At 44.6% G+C, this 27,028-nt stretch overlaps 1 protein-coding gene across 1 annotated transcript in view; it reads right to left on the bottom strand.

Moving 5' to 3' along the window:
• Positions 1–27,028, bottom strand: part of LOC8037272 (medium-chain acyl-CoA ligase ACSF2, mitochondrial-like) — an 86,185-nt gene that overhangs the window by 4,630 nt on the left and 54,527 nt on the right. The window contains exon 13 of the mRNA XM_040216690.2: positions 23,124–23,265. Coding sequence (XP_040072624.2) covers positions 23,124–23,265 — 142 coding nt within the window. The remainder of the gene's footprint in view (positions 1–23,123; positions 23,266–27,028) is intronic.

The following is a 27,028-nucleotide window of genomic DNA, read 5'->3' as shown; positions in this document are numbered from 1 at the left end:
ACGGGATTACCTACGATCCGTAGGGGTGCTCATTTTTTATATTTTGTTTTATTATCTCTAAGCATTCAAGGAACATAAAATATAGCGCGCATGACCCGATAACCTTACCGGCTCACCAATAACAAAACGAAACGTTTTACCGTTTTACGCACTTGTTACAAATGACAACACGGACAGCATTATAAGCCACATAAACCCTCATAAGACGTACGCGACTCATTTCGTGACTCATTTCTTACTCTAGCTTAAAATAAAAAGGAGAGAAACTAGAAAGAAACCTTCTATTTTTTCTACTGCTAAAATATAAAAAAAATAAAGGAATGGACTAAACTATTCAATAGAATGATAGGGAAAAAAAACAGGAACATCAACACTCTAGTAGAGCATGAAAAAAATCTGCCGGTTTCAACGAAGCGCACAGGGCGCACTCCAACGGAGGACTGAGGCTTTCATTTTGACAACCTGTTGTTTATTTTTTACCTGCAACCGAAAGATTTCTAAAAACAGCGCGTTCTCCGCAAAAAGCCTCCATCAGTCGCGGGCACGTCGACCGGGATTCGAACGCGCCAACGGTTTCTGATCAATGGGATCTATGGGCCGCCTCTTCGCATCGGAACCACAATGGCGGTGCTCCAAGTCAACTATAATATTTGACGAAATAACTTGGCTTTAGATATAAAGAAGCCAAAGGTTACACACCACTGAATGATTTATCTTCTTTGAAAAAAAAAGAAAAAGTGAGAGCCGTTTACAACTTCCTGTTACGCCGAATTAGAGCGCAGCTCTTGAGGAGGAGGAGGGAAGGGTACTGGGGGGGTCAAGTGACCTTGGGAGGGGGGGTCACGTGACGATGCCGATGACGTCATCAGTAACTATGACGATGCGGATACCGATGACGTCATCCGTGACGATGATGATGCGGATGCCGGTGACGTCATCAGTGACGTCACTGATGACGTCATCGTAGGTCACGTAACCCGGGGGTCACGTGACCTCGGGGGGTCACGTGACCTCAGGGAGGGGGTCACTTGACTTTGGGTGTCACGTGACCTTGGGATGACCTTGGGGGTCACGTGACCTTAGGGTGACATTGGGGTCACGTGACTTTGGGATGACCTTGGGAGGTCACGTGACCTTGGGGTGACCTTGGTTACGCCGACGCCGACGCCGACGGCGACGCCGCTCAAGCCGGGAACGGGCCCCTAAGAGCTGCGCTCTAAAAAACATGAAATCAATAGTGAACGCTGGGAAATAACTAAAAGTTTCAGTCCCTAACGTTATTCCAAACGAACAAATTAGAAACGGTCAGACCTATTCCCACAAGTCTTTGGCTGAAATATCAACAATAAATGTCTCACGGTGGCTGATACTGTTCCCCTATTAATGAATAACACTCAGTACCAAACATTATAAACATGCACTCAAAGAACTCCCTTTTTACGCCCACGAATATTCTAGAAACCCGCGGTATGCTTCTATCATTGAGGAGCAGTTCCGCCCTTACGTGGGTATGATGAACAAACGGTAGCCCTTGTAATGCAATAAAAGACTTGAGGCCAGATTCACGAAACGATCTTACGCCAAAAATGTGCGTAAGGCAAAAGAACAAATTCGTATTCACGAATCGAAATTTTTGTAAGTTTTGCGCAGGTTACAACGAAATCCTACGACAGCCCCGAAGCTGTCTTACGCACGTCTTACATCATATCAGCATGGCCGCGCTTCGCATGATCGCGACGACCAACGGACGTTTATTGTTCTACGTGCGCTTCTCACGCGTCGCGACTTCAAGAAGCAAGAAAAAAAGTGAAAAGCACTTTAAACAGATCACGACGAACAAGAATGCTGGATCCACAAACACCCGGGAAAAGCTCCAACGGCCACGAATCCACCGACCCCAAACAAGCGAGCTCGGCAAATAGGCCTAGTAGGCACTCCGACTCGGCGCAGCGGTGCTCCGACGGTCCTTGGCCAAGACCGTCTGCCCACGAGCGGCTGGTGTGCTGAATGGAATATGCCCGCGCGACCCTTGTGAACCCTTCCGTATTGTAGTTTGATCGCTGACCTCAATTTTAGATTGAGAGGCCAATCTCTCCCTTTTGTCATCTCCTTATTTTCCGAGGCAGCGGTGACGAACGCTGTCGTCGAAAGGAGGCTCTCATCGATTTTATATTTTTCTTTCGTGTGATATGGAGCTCAAATAAATGCCGTATGGATTACCTTCGCAACACTGTATGTACACTTTGTAATTAGTATACACTGTAAAAAATTTCCGTAATTTTACAGACACTTTGTCGTAATTCTGACGGACAGTGTGTCCGTTTCTTAGTTAACGGACATAAAACCCGTTTTTCGTTAGGTTGAATAAAATAGTACAGTTGTGTGCCAAAGAGTACCATAGTAAAAGATAAAAGCGTTAGAAGTGCTTTTATCGTCTAATCCTGCTAAGAGCAATTCGTTATAGTAAAGAGGCCAAAGACTATACCAAGAAACCCGCAGTACCCTGCAAAAGGAACAAATAAAAGTGGGGGGAAACACAAAATAGAAATCAAGTAAAAGTCTGCAATTCATGTTAAAGCACATAGGCACTGCTCTACCTCAGTGGGAGTGAAGGTAGCGAGCTTCCTGTCTACAGATGTTTTCGAGCTTGTCATGATTGTTAGGGGGGTTCTGCGTGAGTGCAAATAAAGGGATTGCCAGAACAGTGAAGACCACACCAAGAAGGAAGGCTGTTGCTCTACAGTACGAAACGGTTGAAAGGCACCAGCACAATTCTTGCAAACAACTCCCTTCAGTGCTGTCTCATGAACTTGCAGTTCCACAACGCTGTTTAGGAGGCATAATAAGACAACCCGCTGGAGGGCCACACTTGAGATCAACTCTGGTCGTCCAGTGAAGGGCCAGAATTCTAGCCAATGCCAAAGCAGTGAGTGATCCGGAGTGAGCCTACAGTTCTTAGCACGATCCTTTCTGTAAGCAGTGTGCTCCACTGTAGCAATTGACAAGGTGACTGCCATAAACCGAATCCTGCACCCACACTTTACATGCCGCTAGAACTGTTCAGGGATGCGTCTCATGGAGTGAGTGAAGGTGCAGGAGCTTATTCGGGACCAAGTGCCCTGTTTGAGAACCACACTGCGAGTTGAGGCAACGCAAACCAGGGAGTACAGGGATGGGGTTCGTCTGGGCGGGCCAGGGTGGTGGAACACGGGGGGCAGCGTCGCTGGTTGCCCGGGCTGGCCAGAGTGCGGTGTCCATACTCGACACAGCTGTTGCAATGATGGGCTCGAGGTTTGTGGGGACGGCAGCAAAATTCAAGGCGGCGGTAGTACACTGTGTAAGGGACATGGGTTCCGATGAAGGTGATGATGGCTGAACCTGTTGTGCCTACTCGCCTTGCATGAAGGATGTCACCTTGATAAGACTCCAGATCATTGATGATCTCGTCGGGGGTGGCCTCGGAGGCAATTCCACGTATAACACCTCGGCAGGAGTTGTTTGGAGCGGCTAGGTAGGAGTGGACGGGAGGGGAAGTGTTTTGTAAGGTGATATTGGTGATGCGAAGTAGCCAGTTGACGATGCTTCGTGATGGGTGCGGAGGACGGTTATTTTGCCGGAGGTGGAGCGACACGTTGGTACATGTATGAGCAGGGAGCTGTGCGGCTTGCAAGAACGCCGGCAAACTGTCAAGAGGCAGCGCAGCTGCGCCAGCAGGACGGACTGGGAAATGCACTATAACTACGTGAAGTTCGGGGTCAAAGTCGGTCGGAAGACGAGATTGGCGGGGCTTTCCAGGGGTGATCCATTTCCCACCTTGGTCGTCTCGCTTTAGAGAGATTTTCATGTCCTGGCTCAGGATGGAAGCAAAGATATTGGTGAGCTGCAAAGCGGCGATGTCGGCTGTAGCCGTATTCGAAGCAGAAACGGGCGTGCCGCTCGCAGAACGAGACTCGAGCGAACCGATCTCTCGGCGGACATGCTGCGGCGGGCCGACGGAGCGCGGCGATGTTTATACCAGGATCACGTACAGTCGCGTACAGTTCTCTGGGGTTTGCGGAGCCCGGAGAAGACGTCCGCTCTCGTCGGAGGTTTGCAGCAGTCTCCGGACACTGAAGGTAAGGACGTTCACATCGAAGAGTTCACTATTGAAGGGGGGCTACTGAGGTTTTAAGAGCCACTGATCGTAGCTATCGCATTCCAAAGACACCGCGTTGTCGTAGATTGTTTTTCACCGGCTACGTCCTGTAGGGCTGAGGCCAGGGGTGCTATGTTGCGCTTTTTTCACTCCCAGGAGACTTGGAAGAGGGAAGTGACGTCAACGACTAGAGCAAATCAGAATGGATGTTGACAGAAGAAAACAAAATCAACATTCAATCTGCATTTGCTGCGCTGTTGACGTCACTTCCCTCTCCCTAGTCTCCTGGGAGTGCAAAAAGCGCAACATAGCCCCCCAGGGCTGGGGGATCCATCGCAGGAAACGCGGAGGAACCAAGCAACGACGTGAGGCTTGCCGAGTCGGTTCGTAGGTGCCGACGACATTCGAGCAACGCTTCCAAGAAGACTGGATATTCTTTCCGGCGAGGACACAATACTTAGACAGCATGCTTGGGGCTGATGAGGATCGCAGGAGGTGGATAACAAGACAACCAATGCACAGCAAATAGGTCGAGCACGGTACACGGCACAATAGTGGTCGCCGCCATGTTAAATTGAAACGAAGCTGACAAAGCCAAGCTCCAGTTTAGTACAGAATGCTCTTCGACATGCTTTATTACAAATAATTTTATAAATCTTAAAACAATTTTTTTGTATCTTAAAGTTTTAATTTAAGTCGAATAAAACAAGCAAGTTCACGTTGCGTCAAATAAACTCGGTCAGAACTCGGAACCAACGAGCATCGCCGCATCGCCATCGCCATCGTAACAAAACGCAAAAACTTTCGAAAACGAAGCGAGTTTCAAAACTTTCGCAACTTTCGCAACTTTCGGGCGCTTTCAGACTTTAGGAACAAACATCGAAGAACGTTCTTGGAAAAGGGAAGTGTCCTAGGTGCCGGCGCGCCCATAAAACCAGCTGTGGATATGAGTCTAATTGGTGAGTGCTCGCTCACTCGTTTTACTTTTTGAGTCCTTTCTGTTCGGAGCGTTTATGACGTGATCCTTTTGTGTGCAGTCGGCGTGAAAGCGAACGTGTGCGGTTCCTTGTCGCACAGGTGCTTTCCGCATTGGATGACCCTCGAGCTTTTGCCAAGGAAGCCACGGAACCGACGTGTCACTGCACGGGCACTCAGATTGCGGGAACGCAACCAAAGGCAAAGGTCCCACCGGAAGCAAGGGGGGCCAAGCGGGGCACTTGGTGAGTGTATCAGGGAGCTTGATTTCTGCAAATCAGGTGGCGGCTTGGTACCAGATAGCTAGGCGGTGTGTTTTGCGGAACCCATGACTGCTAAAGGTACCCGTTAGTGTGATGACGCTTGTATTCGCTTCCACTGTGGGAGGTTAGATTCAAGTTCGATTTTCGTCCTCGGCAACTACTCCAAACATTGCGTGACGTGCGCCTTCAGAAGTAAGGTCTGTATTGATGATGTTGCTTGCGAAGAGTATAAACGAGTTCTCTCTCGACTGGGGCACTGACTTCTTATAAAAAAAATTCTGTATATGGTGCACTTATTTACTAACCCTCTGGCAGTACTTCACTGTAAAGGTTGGGAGAAAACAAAAACGTGCATTGACTAGTGTTGAAAGAAACAGAAAAAAAAAATTCTTTTAAACTACTTCCTCCTCAGCTCATAAGCAAAGGGAGAAATCACGTGGTCGTATTTCACTGGAACCCAAAGTTATCCCAGCAGTCTGAGAGTCAGCAAGGGCAAAGCCCTTAATAAATTGCATGCTTCACATTTTGGCAAGTGCCAACAACTATAAAGTATAAAACGCATGTAAGCAATTTAGCGAGCAACAAGAAAAGTGATAGCGACCCTTTTTTGCTATCGCTCGATCAGCTGCACGACGAGGCAAGCCACATGAAAGCGACCGAGGCGATGAGCAAAGCTTTCTAGAAATCCAAAAACCGAGCAATGAGAGCTCTCCGTCACTCATTGCCGTCGCTCGCTAAATCGCATACATACGGTTGAGGTTGAATTGTATGAACGCGAGAGACACATGCAACTCACTTCCAAATGCCTTTCATTTCAGGGCTACACTGCCATTTGCGTCCAAGTGCTGCACGGGCCTCGTGCACTGGCACTTTGACACCACTTAAGAAACTAACACAAACATATCCAGGGGTTTTAGGTTAGGTTAGCCATCCTACAGAAAGGTGCTGCTCAGTTAATAGACGATTCGCTATTTTCCCGAGGGCCCCGGCCCGCCCGCGAGGAATTGTGGGAGAGATTGTCCTCGCCTGGCCGCTCTGCCTTGAGATTGCATTGCCTTGTCGCTTGCCTTCTCTTAATCTGATTTTTCGATTCCATTACATATTTTTATCTATTCCAGTGTATTGTTTATCGCTTCTAAGGGTTTCTATTCTCTTCTGTGCACAATATTTCTTGTATATACGTATATAGTATTTGTAGCTTTATTTTGCCTTTTTCGACGGGAGTGCCGACGGACAACATGCCACTTTGCGCGTCGTTTCCCGGGATGAGTACTACCATTGCTACAGATTCCTATCGCGCTGTTAGCTGTTTGTGTTGGTTCAATTTGACCCGTGTACAGTCGAGAGGAGCCGTTTATGAACACCTGCGCACATGTCATAGGGATAGGCACAGCTCTGAATCAACTATCGTGACGCAAGAGCCGAGCGCGCTGTGATTTGGCCACCCACGCTTGCTCCATTTACTCGCACTGTAGCGTATGCCTTCGAGTGCCGCTTACTTAACTAAGATACAGCACACCGCTGTATCTTAGGGGGGCAGGGCAGGGCCCGAGGGTGGGGCCCTGCCCCCCTCTCCCCTCCGCTGATCTCACCAGAGGGGGGCACGAGTCCCGATGCCCCCCCGAAGTCTACGCCTATGCTTAGAAGCAATAAAAAATACATTGGAATAGATAAAAACAGGTAATGGAATCAAAAAACAGAGGATTAAGAGGAGGCAAGCGACAAGGCAATGCAACCTCAAGGCAGAGCGGCTAGGCGAGGGCAGTCTCTCCCACAAATCCTCGTGCTTGGGGGATTTTGCAAAAGGGCTATTTATATCAAGTTCAAAATGAACAGCACTCTTCATTGATGGCTGGTTCACACGACGAACTGATCCACAGACGGATTGATCATATCCGCGGTTCGTCCGTCTCCCAAGCGCATCCACACGAAGGAGCAGACGCGCAAATGACAGCCAGGACGAGCCGAACATGTTTGCGACCACACTGTGGCACTGTTGTCCAAGATGGAAATCGACATTTGCTGCTTTGAACAAGAACTGCGCGCCACTGTTACGTGCAGAGTGAGACATAACACCATGATAGGCTTAGTGCGAAGCGCCACTAGCCTTACTAAACTAAACCATGGCAGAGACAGAAGCATGGTCCTGCTCGAGGAGACTTTGGCGTGGAGGCGGTGAAGTCCTGGGCCCGCTAAGTGGCATTTGGAGATGCCTTCACTCACTTTGCACTTGCGCCTTCAGTACACCAGAGCCACAAGAAAAGGCTTGCTGGGTGAAAGGTTGATTGGAGATTCAAAGTGATTGCGGCGTGGTAGACGCGTCTTTACAGAAGCTTTTCGACGCAGATGAGTACCAGATTCTGCGTCGTGTCAGTTGGGCAAAGTTCCTCATGCCAACCTTTTTGGTATGAGAAATGAAATGAAAGAATATTTTGTTACAATAGTTTAGGTCATTTTTCTTTAAAAGTCTTACTTGCAACTTTCAGGAAACCACAAGCATTACAGACCAGCTGCCCTCACAATCATGACCCCCCGCCCCCCCCCTTTCTCTTTCTGGTAGTTGCTGTCGGTGAGCAACCTGATAGCCTTGGGCTTTTCCGCTTTTCTAATAGAAATTAGCGGTTCTGTACATGTGCAAAAGTGAAAAGTATGCTACTGCCATGTTTGTCAGTTTTGTAACTCTTTATTCCCTCAGACCGCAAATTTGTCTTCAGCTTGGTTCACATGCACAGCACATTCATGGCATCTTCTATCCAAAAATATCGATTGTGGGTTGGATGTGTGTTGGGGGGGGGGGGGGGGGGCATTACTTTGCTGGTTGAGTTGGTAGGCAGGAGATTGCGAGAAACAAAAGGGTAGATAAAATACAACCGTCACTTTTACTATGAAAACCTTTTAATACAGGACTGGCGAAAAAATGAGAACATGAAAAGTTATGACGTCCCGTCCTCCTCTTACTCTTTATTTTCTGTAACCTAGTCTGGTAATTTAGGATCATATACTACTACATAAGATTCAACGACGTGGAAGGTGTTGGTGCACCTTAACCCATTTCGGACGAGCCTCGCTCGTCCACCTAGGGCCGTTCCTAAACCGTTTAGGATGAGTGTAACTCATCCGCGCACTATACCTCGCCCCTTGGCTCTTTTTGGACATCCCAGGCTTGTTCCGAGCACAGTTTGCGGTGCTGCTCAGAGATGGCAGCATGTATTTTTTTTATTGTACACATTTTTAAGGGTGACGACTGATTGTGGAGACATGTGCAGCTTGGGCCGTACGTGCAATAAATATAGAAAAAACAACTTAGGATCAAAAACTGAAGAAAAAAAGAAACGGTTAAGGTAAACAGTGTGTGACATTATTATGCAGTTTCCTTGTTCCTTCGACAATGTCTAATTGGATACGAGACACACTTTTATGACGTGCAGGCAACGTCAACAAAAATGTTTGGCGTGAAATGACACGCCAAAAATACAATATAAGATAGCTATACTGCTAGGACCCATTGTATGTTCCTGTAACCCTGCTAGATTTGTTTTGAGAATGGCGCGATAATTTCGTGGATAAATCCACTTATATGTGAATCCCTCGGAGGGGCGGATCCGAGCAAAACTGCCAGCCTCCAGCGCGATGTCTCCTTGCACGCACTCACAGATTTGGCTATCTTGGCGTCTCGAGCTTCAGTTTTCTCGTTTACCTTCCACGTTTCGAGCATGCGGTTAAAGTGTTCGACATTGATTGCAGCAGCGATGAGTATGATTGCTATCAAGAGATGTTGAAAGCTGTTCATTTTGACTGCGACCCGCTGGCGACAAACTCCAGTGACGGCGAGTTACAAACAAACTCGTTGTGGTCACTGTCGCCCGGGAATATCTCGCAGGCGCACGCAGGGTGGAAGGTCAACGGGCCGGCGGCAAGAGCGAGAAAAGCATTTGGGTTACCGAGTTGCGCGAGCGTTTTTGATCGTACCGCGGCGAGGAGAGCTTGGGCGATCATGGGGGCGCCTAGAATGAGAGAGCACTCATGGTCACATGCTTTATGGGCACCATGATGTGACTAACTTGGGCAGTGTTGCCTGGTCGCCAGATGAAAATGATACAAATTCGTAAATTGAGTAGTGCAATTACCAGAGCTCTAAAATTGCGTAACTTGGTGTATATACTAAGTAGTCTATGAGCAATCCATTTCAAGAATAATGGATCCGTTTAATTTTCGTGTCATAACCCCATTAAGTCACTGCAGACTCCGCTGTCCATTTATGGCCAATTCACATGATGAACTTATCCGCAGATAAATTGATCAAGTGACAAGACGTCTACGGAACATCAGTCCCCCAAGCACATCCATACGGAGGAGACGAGCAGATGACAGCGAGGACAAACTGAACCTATTCCCGGCCCTGCATTTCCGCAAAATGCCAACATCGCACTGTGGCAGTTTTCCAAGGTCAGAAGTGATGTTTGCGACTACGATCACTGTGCTATTATGAAAAAGTATTGTGTGCTGCTGTTACATACCGAGCGAGACAAAGCATCATGACAGGCTTAGCGTGAAGCGCTACTAGCTTTACTAACCACATGACACAAGTATCGTCCTGCTCCAGGAGGCTTCAGCGTCTAAGTGATGAAGTCCTGGTGTTACGGAGGGGCATTTGGAAATGCCTTCACGCACTGCTTGCTTGTGCACCACTCTTCAGCACACTACAGCCGTAAGAAAGGTCTTGGCTGGGTTGAAAACTGGGTGGACATGCAGGGAAGCTTGCAACTTGCTAGGCAAGTTTTCACTGAAGCTTCTTAACACCAACCCGGAGGAGTATCAGAACCTGCGGCTTGTGGGCTGGGCAAAGTTCTTGCAGCTTCTTTCATGAGTGGAAAATAAGAATGGTTCGACATAATGAAACTGCGAATGGACAAAGTACAGTGCACTATCTTTGTTTGGCTCATTCGAAAACCAAAAAATATTGCTCTGCTGTTGGTGCTCTACCGTAAACGCTTTTACTGTTACTCACCTGCTAAAAATCTGGGCATGGAAGGGCACTTCGCCCTTAAAGGGATACGGAATCGAAACTTGAAATATAGAGAAAACATCAAGAAATGAGTTCAATATGATCAGCTAAGCCTGTAATGAATAATCGCACGGTCGTATTTTGAGCAGATGGCTATATTTTATGCTCTAAATGCCGCGATTTTGGCGAGCGCTTCAAAATCAGCCATGGAGGAGCGCGATGCATCTCGGGATATCCGGCAGACGTCTTGACGTCATCATGCCTCGGACGACCAAGCGTACCGTAGTGACGAGTTTTGCCACTTGGAGGCGTCAACGCGTTACAATCTCGCTTTGTCTAAGTACCCAAGGGCTGTAGATATCGCGGGGCCAGCACGCGCACCAAACCTGAGAACAACCGAAGCACGCGTTTGCACGTCGCGCGAGAGCTGAAACCAAGGTGGCTCACTTCGTTTTGGCTCTTTCCACCAAGACGCCTCAGTATTGCGTTCAGGCCTAGGCAGTCTATACCAGTGAGCGGACATACCGCTGCGGCGCTGCTTTCAGAGGCATGTTGTCGTCACGACATTCCATTGAAGCTTCATAACCAACTACCAGGTGGTTTTTGATTATCGTTTAATTCACTTCAAAATATGTTTTCTTGTGTTTTCTAGCGCAATATGTATGTTTCTGTGGTTGTGCTGCTACCTGCGTCGTGTTGAAACAAAGAAATGAGCTCCAGAATTTGGTTTCCGTACCCCTTTAAGTCTGGGCGTCTGCTGACGAGGTGCAAATCGGAGGAATAGCCGACATGATGGTAACGTGACAAACGGTCCACGGATGAAAATTGCGATTCAATCCATCGCGTCAATCTGCCATTATTTGACGATTGTCCTAATATGATTAATTGATCCTATTAAAAAAAGAACAATTGTTCTCTGAAATAATGTAATGAAAGGAAGTTTTTATAAACAATGCCTGCTCCTTTAACAACGGAATAGTACGAGCCTTGGTATAACAGGAACTTTCCGTAGATCAGACATACGTTTATTCCATGCTCAAAGTAAAGACATGAGTTTGCCTTGGCAATGCCAACCTCCTGTGTATGATCTGTAAAAAGTCCTTAATGACCGTGGTCAAGGGAGAGGAGTTTTTGCTTTCAAGAACAGGATGGGGTGAAAGAAAAAGTGTCTGGATGAACAATGAATGCTCCAGCTTATCCACTCAGCCCAGTTTCTGCAACATGAACTAGGCTCTAAGAGAAAGACGTAGGATAAGCAGTTCGAAATCTTAAGGATTTGCCAAGGGTTGAAATTAATTAAATGCACAAAAACGTAGGGGGAGGAGGATGGCAAGAAAATTTTGGGGCTTGTGTTCTTACACTTGAATTGTTTGTGCAGGAACCATTACTGAAGCAGCACTTCATTCCTGAGGCAATAATTTATTTCTAGTCAAAGCCTGTTTCCACAAAAGCCCATCAGGTGAGCGGCTTTTTTTTTTTTCTCTTAAACATGAGGTGCTTTTTAACGTTGCCCTCCAATCCCAAAATGTTGTCCATCCGTCCGTGCGCTTTGCCGCTAAATTTAGTGGGGACATTTTTGTTGTGTGACCTCTGCACAAGTTCAGTTTCGTCTCTAAATTTAGCAGAAAATTGATGTCACAGGACCTACAGACAATTTCAAGCTCTCTGATAAATTTAGCGGAAAAATGAATGTCACGTGAACTACGCAGCAATTCAGTTTTCCCTCTAAATTTAGCGGAAAAATTGATGTCATCTGACCTATGCACCAATTCAGTTCCCCTGCTAAATTTGGTGGGAAAATTGATTTCACATGATCTGACGTCATGTGACCTACAGACAAATTCAGGTTACCTGCTAGATTTAGCGGAAAAATTGATTTCACGGAACCTATACACCAATTCAGTTTCCCCACCAAATTTGGCAGAAAAATTTATATTGCGTGATCTGACGTCATGTGACCTAGAGACAAAGTAAGGTTCCCGCTAAATTTAGCAGAGCGATTTATGTTACGTGACCTTTGCACCAATTCAGCTTTCCCACTAAATTTGGCAGAAAAATTGATGTCGCGTGATCTGACGTCATGTGGCCTATACACACATTCAGTTTAAAATAAAATGAACAACAAAAAAAACAACTACCTTTTAAATACTTCATTTCATGCATTATAGAACTTTGAAGGTAAAAGTCACTTCCAATTTTAAATAATGTTTTTACTTTAAAGAAACAACTTTTCTCTAATTGTCTTGATTGAGCATCAGTGCCGTAAACTGCTAATAGCAGCCTTCAACAGTAAAGTTTGCACATCAGAAGTGTTGCTGATTTTTAACAGTATCTTTTGTCTCTTCCAACTCTTCAGTTTGGGGGGAATAAGTCATCGCTAGTCAATGCCTGATTCCACAGATGCATATCAGGTGAGCACCTCTTAATGAAACAACTTTGCTCTCATTGTTCTAATTTAACACTAGTGCGGAAAATCTTGTTTTACTATGGTTCTTGAGGTGAAAACGGGTATAGTATTTCAGGTTAAAAAATCAAATTTGTGGGTTTTACGTGCCAAACCAACGACGGGCATCTGGCACGCCCCAGCGGAGGACTGAGGATTAATCTGGACCACGTGGGGATCTTTTAACGTGCGACCGAAAGCTCGATTACACGGCGCCTTCTCCGCAATAAGCCTCCGTCAGATCGCGGGCTCCTCGGCCGGGATTCGAACCCGCCACGTGGGGATCCACCGAGGCGGCTATTTCAGGTTAATGAAGTACTTTATAGGCACCCTGTTTAAAGAAAAACTGAAAAATCCTTGAATTAAAAAAAAAAAAAGTTAGAATGTGGACATCTTAAAAATGGTGTCTTAAAGGGAAACTGAAGCGGTTCTCTATTTGAGAAAAAACATTTCAATGGCCTTCATTCTACCTCCAGGATGAGGAATATCAAGATTATTTTTCTGGTGCACGGAGGCTTCAGAAATTAATTTTTAAAGTATCGCCGAAGCCCCTCCTTCCCGGGGCGTGACGTCACACTAGGAGCCTTCGGAATATCTGCTCTCGCGCATCTTCAGCGCCTGTCAAAGCTATGCACGCGCACTCTTGCTATTTTCAGAAAGGTCAGAAAGAGACGTCACGACTGGTGTCAGTGCGGGGAAATATACCTGGCAAGCTTGCGTTGCACGCGCTGAACACACGAGCGACACGCGCTTGGCGGCCCGAAGATCCTAGTATGACGTCACGACTGGTCGAATGTTTTTTCGCTTTTTCTCGCTTTTAGTTGCATCTTCAGGGAAAACAAAAGTGATATTCAGATTCACGGGATAAAAATACGCCAGAATTCACCTCTAACTCGTTTTTTTCAAGAAGTGCTTCAGCTTCCCTTTAAGTTTTCTTTTGATCTTGTTAGTAGGAGTGTCATAATCATTCATGAAAATTTCAGCGTAGCCCTGCATGTTGCGGCACACCGAACAAAGCAGAGCGCTAGAACGGTGAAAAGAAAAACTGGCAAAAGTGACGTCATTGGCAGGGTCCGATAACCCTTGTTCACCAATCGGCTGACTTGGGGATGCCAACAATGACGTCACGACGCTTTGGACAGATTACAGGTGGAAGAGAGACTCACTGCATGCCCTGCTGCAATCACTGCACATATTTTTGAAAAAGAAATGCAGTTTACGTTGACTTTCGCCCAAGTTTAGTGCGATCGCTGCATTCATGGGACAAAATGCTATGGAAGTCCACCCTTAACTCAGATTTCTTAAAAAGTGCTTCAGCTTCTTTTTACTGCTACTTTGACTTAGTTGCACTAGCCGGTTCCAGTTTACATTAAGCCCAAGAAGCTAAGCTATTAATTTAAATGTGACATACAGTAAACTCTCATTAATTCAAATTCCAGGAAGCCACGAATTTTGCATGAATTGTCAAAAGCTCGAGTTATCAGTTCATCAAATATGTTGGAAGATAAATTATGATTTGCTACATGGATGGCTGCACACACGAAACAGATATCTGATGATTTCCTCTAGATAGGCCTACTAATAATAAGCAGGTATGCCACTCATGAAACATTGGTACAATTTATGACACAAGTTTATTCAACCCTCAAAAATGTTGTTTATCGGGGACTGTTTAGACAGCGCACGACACCTCAAAACAAAATTTTGTTCAACCAGCAAAAATGTCTCTTGTACAGGGTGATGCAAGGAAAGGCCTGGCTCTTTAAATCGACCGCAAAATTCGGTTTCTTAACCTATCGCGCTACGACTTTGTGCAGCTTTGCCCACAGATGGTGCATTTTTTTTGTAAACTTTGCAAAGAGCGAACTTACCTGAGGAAAAAGTAAAGAAAGAAAAAGGCTTAACTCCTATGGAAACGCAGCGAAGCCACCGGTCTGCAAACAACACGGCGCCGTTTCGCACGGGAGACAAGAGATGGCGCAATGAACGCCGCCAACAAATGAGCATACGGTGCCGAGAGCGGGCGTCTTTTGCAGACAATCTTTTCGACTCAAAAGCGGTGCGCGTTCCGCAGGCGGCGACATTCGCAGAAACAAAAACAGGCGCTGTAACAACAAGGAACTGCAGTTCCTTGTCTGCTAAAGACGCCGGCTCTCAGCGTCGTCTGCTGGTTGGTTGGCGTCGCGACAGCTTGCGCCATTTCTTGTTTCCCGTGCGAAACAGTACCGTGTTGTTTGAAGACCGGTGGCTTCGCTGTGTTTCCATAGGAGCTAAGCCTTTTTCTTTCTTTACTTTTTTCTCGGGCAAGTTTGCTCTTTGCAAATTTTACAAAAAAAAATGCACCATCTGTGGGCAACGCTGCACAAAGTCGCAGCGCAATAGGTTAAGAAACCGAATTTTGCAATCGATTCAAAGAGCCTGGTCTCTCCTTGAATCACCCTGTACTTGTGTGAATGCTGTGACGTAAAGCCATGCCTCCACATCACAGCGTCCACGCAAGTTGCTGTTGAAACTGCAGTGCAGCACTCCTTTTTGTCGCTCATGTCTCCTCTGCTTCAGAGACGTATATAGGGAGAGTTTAACCATTCGTTGGAATGTATACGAGGCAAATAAGGAAGCACCATTGGCCGAAGGTGGGCCGGGCATGTTCCAGAGCATTTTCAGAAATGCAAATATGGTCAACCAGAAGCTGCGCATAATACCCTGGTAGTGGTTGCAAAAAGCAAAATTAATAAGTGCGTCGTGGTAACTCTCTGTGACTGGAAATGTGGTGCACATGATGTTTTGATCACGGTCATGCAACATCATGGTGGGAGATACATAAAGATATAGAAGATATAAAAAGCATGCACGACCAACAGAACGATTGACATAATCCGAGCGCCGGGAATCTGCCGTGGAAGCAGTCCGACTTTGTTTGAGCAAAACAGAAATCATGTAGCACAATCGTTTCTTACATCTTCTTGCATAACCATAATGGAAACATTTTGTGCACCATAACCATGAAGAGGTACTGCATTTAACCCTTACGCACTTATTAAAACTGTTTCTCACTGCCACGGCTAGGAGATTCTTTTCGGCTTCTGGTTGGCCAAGAGATCTTGTCAAGCCCTCTATTTGTGTCCCGGTGTTAGGCATCTGCATTGCCCTAACTTCGTTTGCACTTTCTTCTCTGTTCTAAACTCCCAAACTTAATTTGAGCAACGGGCATCGATGGCGACAGTCCCTCGGTCATCGTGACACCACTGCTCGGTTTTAGGGTACACGAATAACGACAGAAAGCGTTGAATGCTGTCTGAGGACCTATGTATCTTGCACGGAATTTGGCAAGGTGAGTGCGGCTGTTTCTACATGACCCCAATCTCCAGTGGCAGTGGTTTGCTTCCGTAAACTGAAAAGACTTTTCTTCAACGTCACCCTCTCGACCGTGCTCGTAACATTTTGTGAATGGAGCGCACACCGAACTTAACGCTGTACCGTCGATGAACATGGGGTACGCTCGCAAGGTGCGTGCAAGTTTTCTCGAGATAATTGCTGCTTCAGCTTGTAACATTTTCTAACTGAATTTATCTTAATATTGATATTTCAAATTGTTGACAATTACTCAATTTTATTAACTACAACGCTGAGTTGAAGGCTCATTTTCGCCGCCGGGTGTGGCTGAAAATTGTCGAAAAGCTTGTTCTATTGGTTTTCCTGAATCACGATCTCCTGAGCAATACCAGAGAGCCATGAACCTATGTTGACCGTCACAATGCGACTAGATTCTTCTTATTTTAAAAATTAGTACATAATGTAGCCGGGAAGAAGCCTTCAATTTCTGTTGCTGAAAGTTGAAATATGCTCATGCATCAATTCCGAATCGTTGAATCATTGACCGACTCGCTCCGGCAAAAGGCCCATCTCGACTTTGCTGTTTTCAGTTCTCGACAAAAGACACACTCGTTGGCATGGGATCCTCAAATAAAACGTTTATAAACACCGATGCATGAGCATGTTTCTATGTTTATAAACAGTGATGCATGAGCATGTTTCTATGTTTATAAACAGTGATGCATGAGCATGTTTCAACTTTAAGCAACAGAAATTGAAGGTTTCTTTCCAGCTACATTATGTACTAATTTTGAAAATAAGAAGAATCTAGTCGCATTGTGACGGTCAGCATGGGCTCATGGCTCTCTGGTATTGCACAGGAGATTGCGATTCAGGCAAAGCAACAGAACTAACTTTTTGACAATCGCTAGCCACACCTGGCGACGAAAATCAGCCTTCAACTAAGTGCTGTAGATAATAAAATTGAGTCAATGTCACCACTTCGAAATATCTATATTAAAATAAATTCAGTTCCAAAATGTTACAAGCTGAAAGCAAATATCAGGAGAAAACTTGCACACACCTTGCGAGCGCACCCCCCGTGTTCATCGACGGTACAGCGTTAAATGTGATGCCCACTCCATTCACAAAATGTTCCGAGCGCAGTCGAGAGGATGGCGTTGGGGAAAAGTCTTTTTGATTTAGGGACGCAAGCCACTACTGCCGGAAATCGGGGTCATGTGGAAAGCGATGGAGCTTAAAGACACTGCAGTCGCACTCGCCTTGCCGGATTTCGTGCAAGCTACACAGGCTCTCGGACAGTATTCAATGCATTCTGTCGTTATTCGTGCACCGTATAACTGAGCAACGGTACCTTGATGACCGGGGGACTGTTGCCATCCAAGCCCGTGGCTCTAATTAAGTTTGGGAGTTTAAAACAGAGAACAAAACACGAACGAAGTTCGGGCAATGCTTACACCGAACACCGGCAAAGCCTCTCACCTGGGGCTTTCACTGTCTTTAACACTCCAGCAAGGGGGAAAGCGCCGGTAGCCCTTTCCCCTTTTATCTCTCGCACTCTTTTAGTAAGACAGTTTATACACGGTTCTGCTCTGCTTTAACCCCGTTAAACAAACTTCTTACCAAGCACCGGTGCACTGCGGAAAAGCAACACCAGCGGAAGCAAGCTCCACGGGTGTTGCTTCTCCGCAGTGCACCGGTGCTTTGAAAGAAGTGCGCTCAACGGTGCTGCGAGAACAAAAAGTATGCACGAAAACATTGTTCGAGTTAAGCGGCTTATGAATGCATTGAAAACATAGCGGGTCAACCAAAGTTTTGAAATTTGTTTGACTTAACCAGAAGTATTAAATATCCGAGTTTGAATTATCGCGAGCCTACTGTAGATACTAAGGGAGATCTGGCTCACTCCAATGTGCTTAATATCACTGAATAGTTGTGCGATTTTAATTGGCTAGTTTTATTTCTCAAGCACTTGATATGTTCGGTATTCAAATCAATGCCAATTTTTACTTTGGTTCAATTTATGGGGGGTTTATTTTATATGTCATGTTTAGTAGGAGCTAGGCTAGTTGGTAAGCACGTTGCTCACTTACTTTAACCATGCATGTCATATACAATTTGTTGCAATTGTGTTTGAATGCAAATCCTCTTCTGCTCTTTATTTCAAGCTGCTCTTACATGCACCATGAAGATACCGAGGAGGTCTTCAATTGAATGACAACTTCAAGCACAAGTATGGAGGGGCATCTAAATGGCCAGCACAAGGACAACTATAATGTAAATTTTCTCCAAAGTTAAAGCAAGGCATGCCTTCTTCCAATAAAGGTATTGTGGCGAAACTTCTTAATTGGTTTGTTTGTTGAGCTGTCATCTATAGGAACAGCCGAGTTCACACAAACAAAATCCTGGCATTGAGAAGTACAGGTTGTGTGCTCTTTCTCTTTTGCAAAACATGAACTTTTTGGCTGAGGATGAAAGATTATTCAAGTTCATATATTAAATGACGGAGCTATGAACTCTCCATACCAATCTACCCCAAAAGCTTCATGTGACTTAGGCTTGCTTGAATATGGAAGCTTTTTGCACTAAATAATGAAGCACTTGACCTTTACGTCTTTTTGAACTGGACTCTCCGTAAAAACAAGGCATATAATTTTATAGATTGGCGAAATGTCTGTAGCCCACATTATGGACAGCTATCCATATGAAATGTGAAAGCTGTCCGCACTAAATAACGAAGGACTATACCTTTCCGAATTATATAAGGCCAAAGCTACGAGTCATCCGCACCAGTCCTGCACCTCTGATACGTCAGGTGACACCCCTGGCAGATCTAGAGCTCTGCCAGGTGAGTCGCATGATGTATCGAAGGTGCAGGTGGTACGGATGGCACGAGGCTTTGGCCTTATAAGGCGGAAAGGTATAGTCCTTCGGTATTTAGTGCAAATAGCTTTCACATTTCCTACGGATAGCTGTCCGTAATGTGGGCTACAGACGTTCCGTCGTTCTACGAAATTATATGCCTTGTTTTTACGGACGGTCCAGTTTCTAGATTACGGCAAACCATACCGGCAATATTGAACCAGCAACTTTTATCCGTAAAATGGAAAACGGATAACCGTCTGTAAAGTGAGCTACGGACGTTTCGTTATTTTACGAAATTATATGCCTTGTTTTTACAGACAGTCCCGTTTTTAGATTACGGCAAACCATACTGGCAATATTGAACCAGCAACTTTTGCCCGTAAAATGGGGTGAAAATTTTTTACAGTGTACCATTTGTATTCTGACACGAATGCACCTCACTGTCGATCGCTATAACAGTTGGTGGGTCGCAATGCCGGTCCAACCTTTCTTTGCCGGGTGTCGCGCCAGCATCGGGTTGCAATCGTAAAAGATCGGTCCCGAAGCGCTTCCCAATTCGCGGTCCAAAAGCGCGAATCCAGCACTTCGATCAAACGCGCGCGTCCGCTTCGACTGTGAAGAGGCATTACGTGGCTCTTGCTGAGACTCTCGAAGTTCAAACGTATCTTTCTTAACGTCGGCTCGCTCCTGCATCTCCGAGGCCCAGAAAAACGCCGCGGCAACTTGTTTTCATCTACGTCGCTTTTCAACCGACTGACACAGGCCATCCTTTACCAACGATGACAGTTGTGTTGACTTCGTAACGATCGAGTTTGTAGCACTCAACGGAGGCGGTTACGCATCCCGGCCTCGGCATTCGGGCGTGTTTAAATCGAGTTAGCGTCGACATATCACTGCACGGACACGAACCCCAGACAAGCGATTTCAGAAAGGCCGCCTGTGTTTGTTATTAAAAATCCACATGCTCCGAACGGCTCCGGACCATGCCGAGCTGTCCGATTGGTTGTTCCTGCTGCCGAAGACACCATCGCCATAGCAACGGCACCGGTGAGCTCTATACTTCGCTTCAGTTTAGGTCCGAGCGCGGCCGATATTAAGAGCCGAAGGGCCAATCAAACAGCCAGAGGGGGACAACGTCATGGAGTGCTCTCTGCAGTTGATAGGACCAGCCGGTATTCGCCGTTTCTCTGTGGGTGCTCCTACGCCGGCTAGTCCTATCAAGCGCAGAGAGCACGCCATGACGTTGCGCTTTTTGCGCTGTTTGATTGGCCCTTCGGCTCAAAACATCGTCCGCGCTCCGATATAAGGTGAAACGAAGTATAGTTTGTCCGTGCGAGAACGTCGCTTTCCTCCTCTCACTTAAGAACGCGTTCGTGAATATCGACTTCTCGTCTTACGAACTCCTTCACTTACGAACTTCTTAGCTAAGTTGTCGTCAACTAAGAAGCTCTTCGTTAATCTTGCCTTTTGTACTTTTTCCTCTTGTGCATTTAAGTGTAGACCACGTTTGGCTACTCACGCATGTGATGGCGTCATCTACCCAAAGTCTGCGGGGCTCGTGCGTGCACGTCGCGACCCCAACGAGAGCAGGACTTTGATTCCCGCACGCACGCTCGCTCGGGACGCTGGAGCAGAGGCCATGTCGGTCTATTTGGTTCTCTTTAAGCATCATTAAACCCAGTTTTATTTTCCCTAAATCTTGTGAGTGAAGTCAGGACTAGGCGGGTTGTTCATTATAATATTCCTCATGTGCAACAAATATAATTTTGGGAATTTCAATCTGAATTTCATATTCACAAGACGTTATATTGTCCTAGTCTAAAATATTTCGAAAACCTTGCGTAAAATATTTTATTTTATTTTTCACATAATTGTAGTACTAATTGAAGCCTGTAGTGTTTGAAGCTGTTGAGTGTATTCCCTTTGAGTACGACAGAAGCCTTGTCTATTTTCAATTAATGCGCAAATATACCAGTTTGAATAATTCTCTGACATATGCAACATATGCCAGAGAATTATTGTGTTATACACAAAGGTGATACACTAAACAACCTCAAAAACTACATACCTGTATTAGTGCTACAATTATTGGAAAAATAAAATAAAATATTTTCCACAAGTTTTTAAATATTTTGGACAAGGACCCTATAACGACGTGTGAATATGACATTAAAAAATGAAAATTTACAAAATCGGCCTTGTTGCCTATGAAGAATATTATAATCAACAAAGTGCCTAGTCCCGACTTCACTCACTCAGGCGTGATATTTCTCTTATGGAACTACAAGGGTATGGTACACGTGGAATAGACTTAGGCGTCACAAAGATTATTCATTAACCAGAACCTAATTTACTATTCTCAATAAGGTCAAGTCAAAAACTTTCAGCATCCAGCGTTGTATTCTGCCGAGCAGAATTCAAGGACCAATGCCTTTTTTTTATTTTATATCAACGACGTAGCTAATGCACCACTAAGTCTCGACATTATTTTGTATTAATTTTAATGCAATTAAATGCAAGGGGCAAGCGAGCTGGACCAACAAGGGCTTTCACCCTTGTTGGTGTTAGACTGGTGGCAGCTGATAAAACCCGTTTGCTCTACTGACGTCTAACCCCTGGTTAGCTCAGTTGGTAGAGCGCTCCACTTGTAATGGAGAGGTCCCGGGTTCGATACCCGGACCAGGCGGATTTTTTCGGTCGCTCACCAGTCACCTAGCTGTGTTTGGAGATTTGTGTTTGTCCTTTGTCCCTCTTGTTCCCCTTCTCCAGGGATTATTTTCGTTATTTTGTATGCTGATGACGCCACCCTCTATTTTGAGGGTAACAATCATAAGGAAGGTAAAGAAAGTGCGACAACTGGCCTAACAAATTTTCATTATGACTGTATTCTAAACAGGTAGAGTTGAACGCAAAGGAAACGAAATATATGATATTGAGATAAAAATACAATGTTGACTACATATATATTTCAAAAGTTCAAAATCAGAGTGCGCTGTGGAGCACAAATTTCTGGGAGCCAAACTTGCTAAAATGTTAAGTTCAACAAGTCGTGTAGGCACTATTTGATGACATATGTCGCTCTAAATTGGATTCTTGAAGAAAACAATATATATGTTACCAGACTGCCTTCATCTCCAACTTAATGTATGCTTTTGCATAATCCCGGTAGAAAAGTGTTTTTTACTTTGGGGAAGAATGACGGGAGCAATGAAGAATTATTTCTTTTACGAAATAAGGCGGTTGGGCTTATAGACAACCTAGGTTACGTCCGACATACAGCACTACAATTTGACAAACACTAGGCACCATCCATTAAGGATGTTCACTCAATTCAATAATTTGCATTTAATCGTATAAAGTCTGCAGAATTACTCTTTCTCAGTACCTATATTCTTCTGAGCACACGCTTATAAATTCGAATTATATTCTAAAAGAATGTTAAAATATTATAAAAAAACTATAAATCAAAAATACCCAAAATTGGTTTGTGATAAAAAAAACACTCAGAGATAGTCGAAAAGTCCAAGAACCTAGCACGCCCTACATATAAAAAATAGAGTAAAAACGTATTATCTTAAACTGAATTCCTAATGCCGTTTCAATGTGCCATGATGAGAAAAAGATGATCATGCATTCATAGATTGCTATATTGATATATCGAAAATTTTTGCTACCTTGGTTTCTTCATGTAAACGCGGTCCGTTTTTTGTATGTTGATTTTTTGATAATGCAAAGCGTCCACCACCGTATCCACCTTTCCGAATTTCTGAACATAATCGCCATAAAGGCCAGTAGGTAACCGGGATACTTAGACGAACTTAGTGGAACCAGTTACGTATGCATTAAATGCCTTCCTTCGAGATAGAGAAATAGGCAAAGCACGATTTCTAGTCACACGTTGAAAGAAACCTCGGGTTACGTGACGTTAAATTCTCCTTATAACTTTAGCGACTAAACTGACGTTAATATAACCCGAAAATGCCAGTGGCTTACTTTGAATAAAGCAAAATGAGTTGGGGCAGCACGGTCAAAATACAATACCCTGCAAGTAATGGGTCTACACATGGACGTCTCGCTCTGTCTACCGCACCTTTGGAAACATACCTGCGCCTCCTCCACGTCGGGGTGCGAATTCAGGACATTCTCGATTTGCAGTGGCGGCACTTTTATACCCGTGAAGTTGATCATCTCTTTAATCCGGCCCACGAATGTAAGCCTACCGTCTTCGCTCATCGTCCCCTCGTCCCTGCGAACGGGTGTTCAATAAGAAAAAAAAAAAAAAAAAAAAAACTTCTTGAACGTAGCAATTTTTTTATTCTATTTTGACATATCGTGGTGACTATAGAAGGCATTACGGAGAACATTTCGTTTATACACTCGAATCTAACAATATAAAGAAATAAAAACACATAAATGCGATGTCCAAACAAACATTGAAATCCTAACATTTGTTTTTTAAAGAACGGGTTGAGGCGCTTGGGTGACTAAATTCCCCATAAAAACAATATTTTAGAGCATTATTTTAACCTCCAGGCGAATTATGAGTGAGAAGCGTTTTCGAATGTTCTTCTATTTCCAGACGTCGGCTGCGGAAGGAAAACACGTTTGGAAATCGGACGAATTTCTTCCGCGGCGTAAATCTTGCTCTATTTAAAACTGTTTTTCTTTTGTTCTTTAAGGGAAATATAATTTTGTGATAAATGTGTCTTACCCACGCACTTGAAAACTAATATTTCTGATTTCCGCCTTTGTTTAGGTGTCAGTGACTTCAAATTTCCTAAAACATCAGGTAAAAAAAAAAACAGTACGCGTGGAAGGGCAATACTAACCATAGCGTTCAGGTAAAGAAAACAAATACAAGTTCTGCGATGTGGGATCGCCAGTTTTAGGTGCCTCGGCGAATTGTTTACCTTTAATATTCCATTGTCTCTCAAACATGAGTGTAACTCTACATAAGATAATACTACCAAAATAAAGAGCCCAAGGTAACAGACAGTGATGTACACTTAAAGTAGACACCAAACTGTACGACATAGAACCATCAAGGAAATGGGCAGCAACAGGTGCAGTGATAGCGAGTTCCCCGATGGTGACGAGGAAGAGATCATAATCAAAGTGCCTTTGTTTGTGTCAATCAGCAACCCACAAAGGTCTACAATATGGCAAAGTGAAAAAAAATTGCACAGCTGTAAAACATGCTCACCTGATAAAACTAGCATGCAATAAAACACGACAGTACATTCTTGGCAACGGAGAATAATCTCATATAATTGTTTCCGGAGATTTACGTTGCTATCACAAATAAAAAAGTTTTCATGCGGAAGATTGTTTACACTTGTCTGCATTCTTGTTGTTGGTGATATAATGTGTTGATTGTGGGGATTAAAAGGGAGAGCTCTCCTATCTGAGCGAGTCGGTACGTTTAAATTCACTGTGAACAAAAGAGTTGAGTCTGTGTCCCTGCGAACTATTTTATACAAAAAGGCTACATCGCGCGATAAGCTTCTGAGTGATCGACACTGTACGCCAAACTTGCCGAGCAGGAGTTTACATCTAGACGGTGGTTTTGAAAGCGCAAAAGACTGAGAAGAGAAGGAGGGGACAGGACAGAGCGAAACAAACAAACAAATTAGTCGTTAGTTGTTTATACAGCAGGAGTTTAGTCTGTCAGAACATGGCGACATTGTTACCCACTGTAGATGAGCAATTTAGCCAGTGCGGTACAACCGCTAGCCTGGGGTCTTTAACGCGCACCACGCAGTAGTGATCCACGACCGCACGCCGGTACAATGCTCATCCAGATCGAAACGGGCAGGGGTGGGGCTCGAACCCAGGATTCCTGGGATTTGCAGCGCGAGCTTTCGCTCCACGCGCGTCGAGCTGGGTGTGCGCTTTAGCCCACTCGGCCACCGATCCCCCAGGACAGAGCGCTTAATTACAACTGTCAAATTTAATAAAGCATCTAGAGAACGACAAGGTGGAAGTGAAAAAAAGAAAAGGAAGAAAAGAAAGATGAAATAAAAGTCACTGCTGCTAAAAAGAACATATTTAGTTTTATAAATCGAAATAAAAATTATTTTAACTTCAGCCAAAGGCAAAGTATTTGTCACGTAAAAAAAAGCTCTATACTACAAAAAGCAAAAGAAAAAAAAAATGAAATAGAAGAGAAAAAAAACTACGCTGAGCAAACGGCTAAAACGTCTTCAGATAAAACACCGCTAGAACTGAAGTTCTCTCTGTGTTTCAGGTCTTCAGGGGAAACACCGAAGGAACTGAAGTTCTTTTTGTGTTAGGGTCACTGATGGCGCGCTTATGCACTTGTCGCCACTGGTGAGGATGACTTGAGCCTCGTACAGTTCTCTGGTGTTTTTGTCACGGAACCGCTTTAGAACTTTGGTGTGGTTGAATGTTGGTGAGCATTTGCAATCTCTGACATACACCACACCAAAGTTCTAAAGCGGTTCCGTGACAAAAACACCAGATAACTGTACGAGGCTCAAGTCATCCTCACCAGTGGCGACAAGTAAAGCCCCTTGATAAAGGCCTTTTTTACAATTACCGCCAACCATTGTTGTGGAAACGCGCGAGACACGTGCCGCGAGCGCGTGCTCCGGCGCCATTCGCTTCCAAAGGCCGCTCATTTCAGTGCTGCACCGCCATTTGCTTCCAGGGGCCGCTCGAGACATGGGCCTCGTTCGCTCGCGCATTTGACGCTACTTGCAAGACACGTAAACACATCGAGGGGCTTTAGCGACAAGTGCATAAGCGCGCCATCAGTGACCCTAACACAAAAAGAACTTCAGTTCCTTCGGTGTTTCCCCTGAAGACCTGAAACACAGTGAGAACTTCAGTTCTAGCGGTGTTTTATCTGAAGACGTTTTAGCCGTTTGCTCTGCGTATTTTTTTTTTCTCTTCTATTTCATGTTTTTCTTTTTCTTTTGCTTTTTGTAGTATAGAGTTTTTTTTTACGTGACATATACTTTGCCTTTGGCTGAAGTTAAAATAATTTTTATTTCGATTTATAAAACTAAATATGTTCTTTTTAGCAGCAGTGACTTTAATTTCATCTTTCTTTTCTTCCTTTTTTTTTCACTTCCACCTTGTCGTTCTCTAGATGCTCTATTAAATTTGACAGTTGTAAGTAAGCGCTCTGTCCTGTCCCCTCCTTCTCTTCTCAGTCTTTTGCGCTTTCAAAACCACCGTTTAGAAGTTCAACCAACTAGCCTCCCAATTAATTCTGATGCAGGAGTTTACAGTTGTAAAAATGCCTTCGGCCAAGGTATTTGTCATGAATTATGCGCACAAGGCGTTTCTGAAGTTTAAACTGACTCTCTTTTAGCTGCATTACGTGGTGTCAGTGAATTCCACACCACAGAGCCAAAGTCTAGTCTCGATCTTATAGTAGAACAAAATAAACGGAGGAAACAAGCATAGTTCGGAAACTTTCTAGTTAATCGAGAAATCATTTTAAGTAATCTAAATGCAGAAGAGGCAGTATGGGAGACATGGGCAGCCAAACGATAGAGTAGTGTCAAAGTACACTCCGAGATATCGAAGCGATCATACTCTTAAATTGCACTTATCATCAATTGAGTATGCATACTGTATAATTTCACGTTTTTTACTAAAATACATGACATTAGTTTTTTCTGGAATAATGATTCAGCAATTTTCCCGACACCAGTTTAAAATACGCAATGCGTCACTCTGAAGAAGCTCATAGTCGTCGATCAAACTAATACTCAAAAACAGCTTGATATCGTCTGCGGATAACAGCACGTTTGAGTTTAATACGCAAGTAGATACCTCAGTGATAAAGATCAAAAACAAAAGTGGACCCAAATTTGAGCTTTGTGGTACTCCCGATGACGGATAAAAAGGATTAGAGAAGTTATTTAAAATCCGTACGACACAACGACGGTCAGTCGCGTAGCTTTCAATTCATAATAAAAGAACAGGAGAAACGCCATTACGCGACAATTGGTGCAGAAGCAAAGCGTGGTTCACCT

This window comes from Ixodes scapularis, unplaced genomic scaffold (assembly GCF_016920785.2).
Source record: "Ixodes scapularis isolate PalLabHiFi unplaced genomic scaffold, ASM1692078v2 PGA_scaffold4__175_contigs__length_147842914, whole genome shotgun sequence".
NCBI classification, from domain to species: Eukaryota; Metazoa; Arthropoda; class Arachnida; order Ixodida; family Ixodidae; genus Ixodes; species Ixodes scapularis.
The sequence above is the reverse complement of the archived record's forward strand: the minus strand, read 5'-3'. Positions and strand labels throughout refer to the sequence as shown.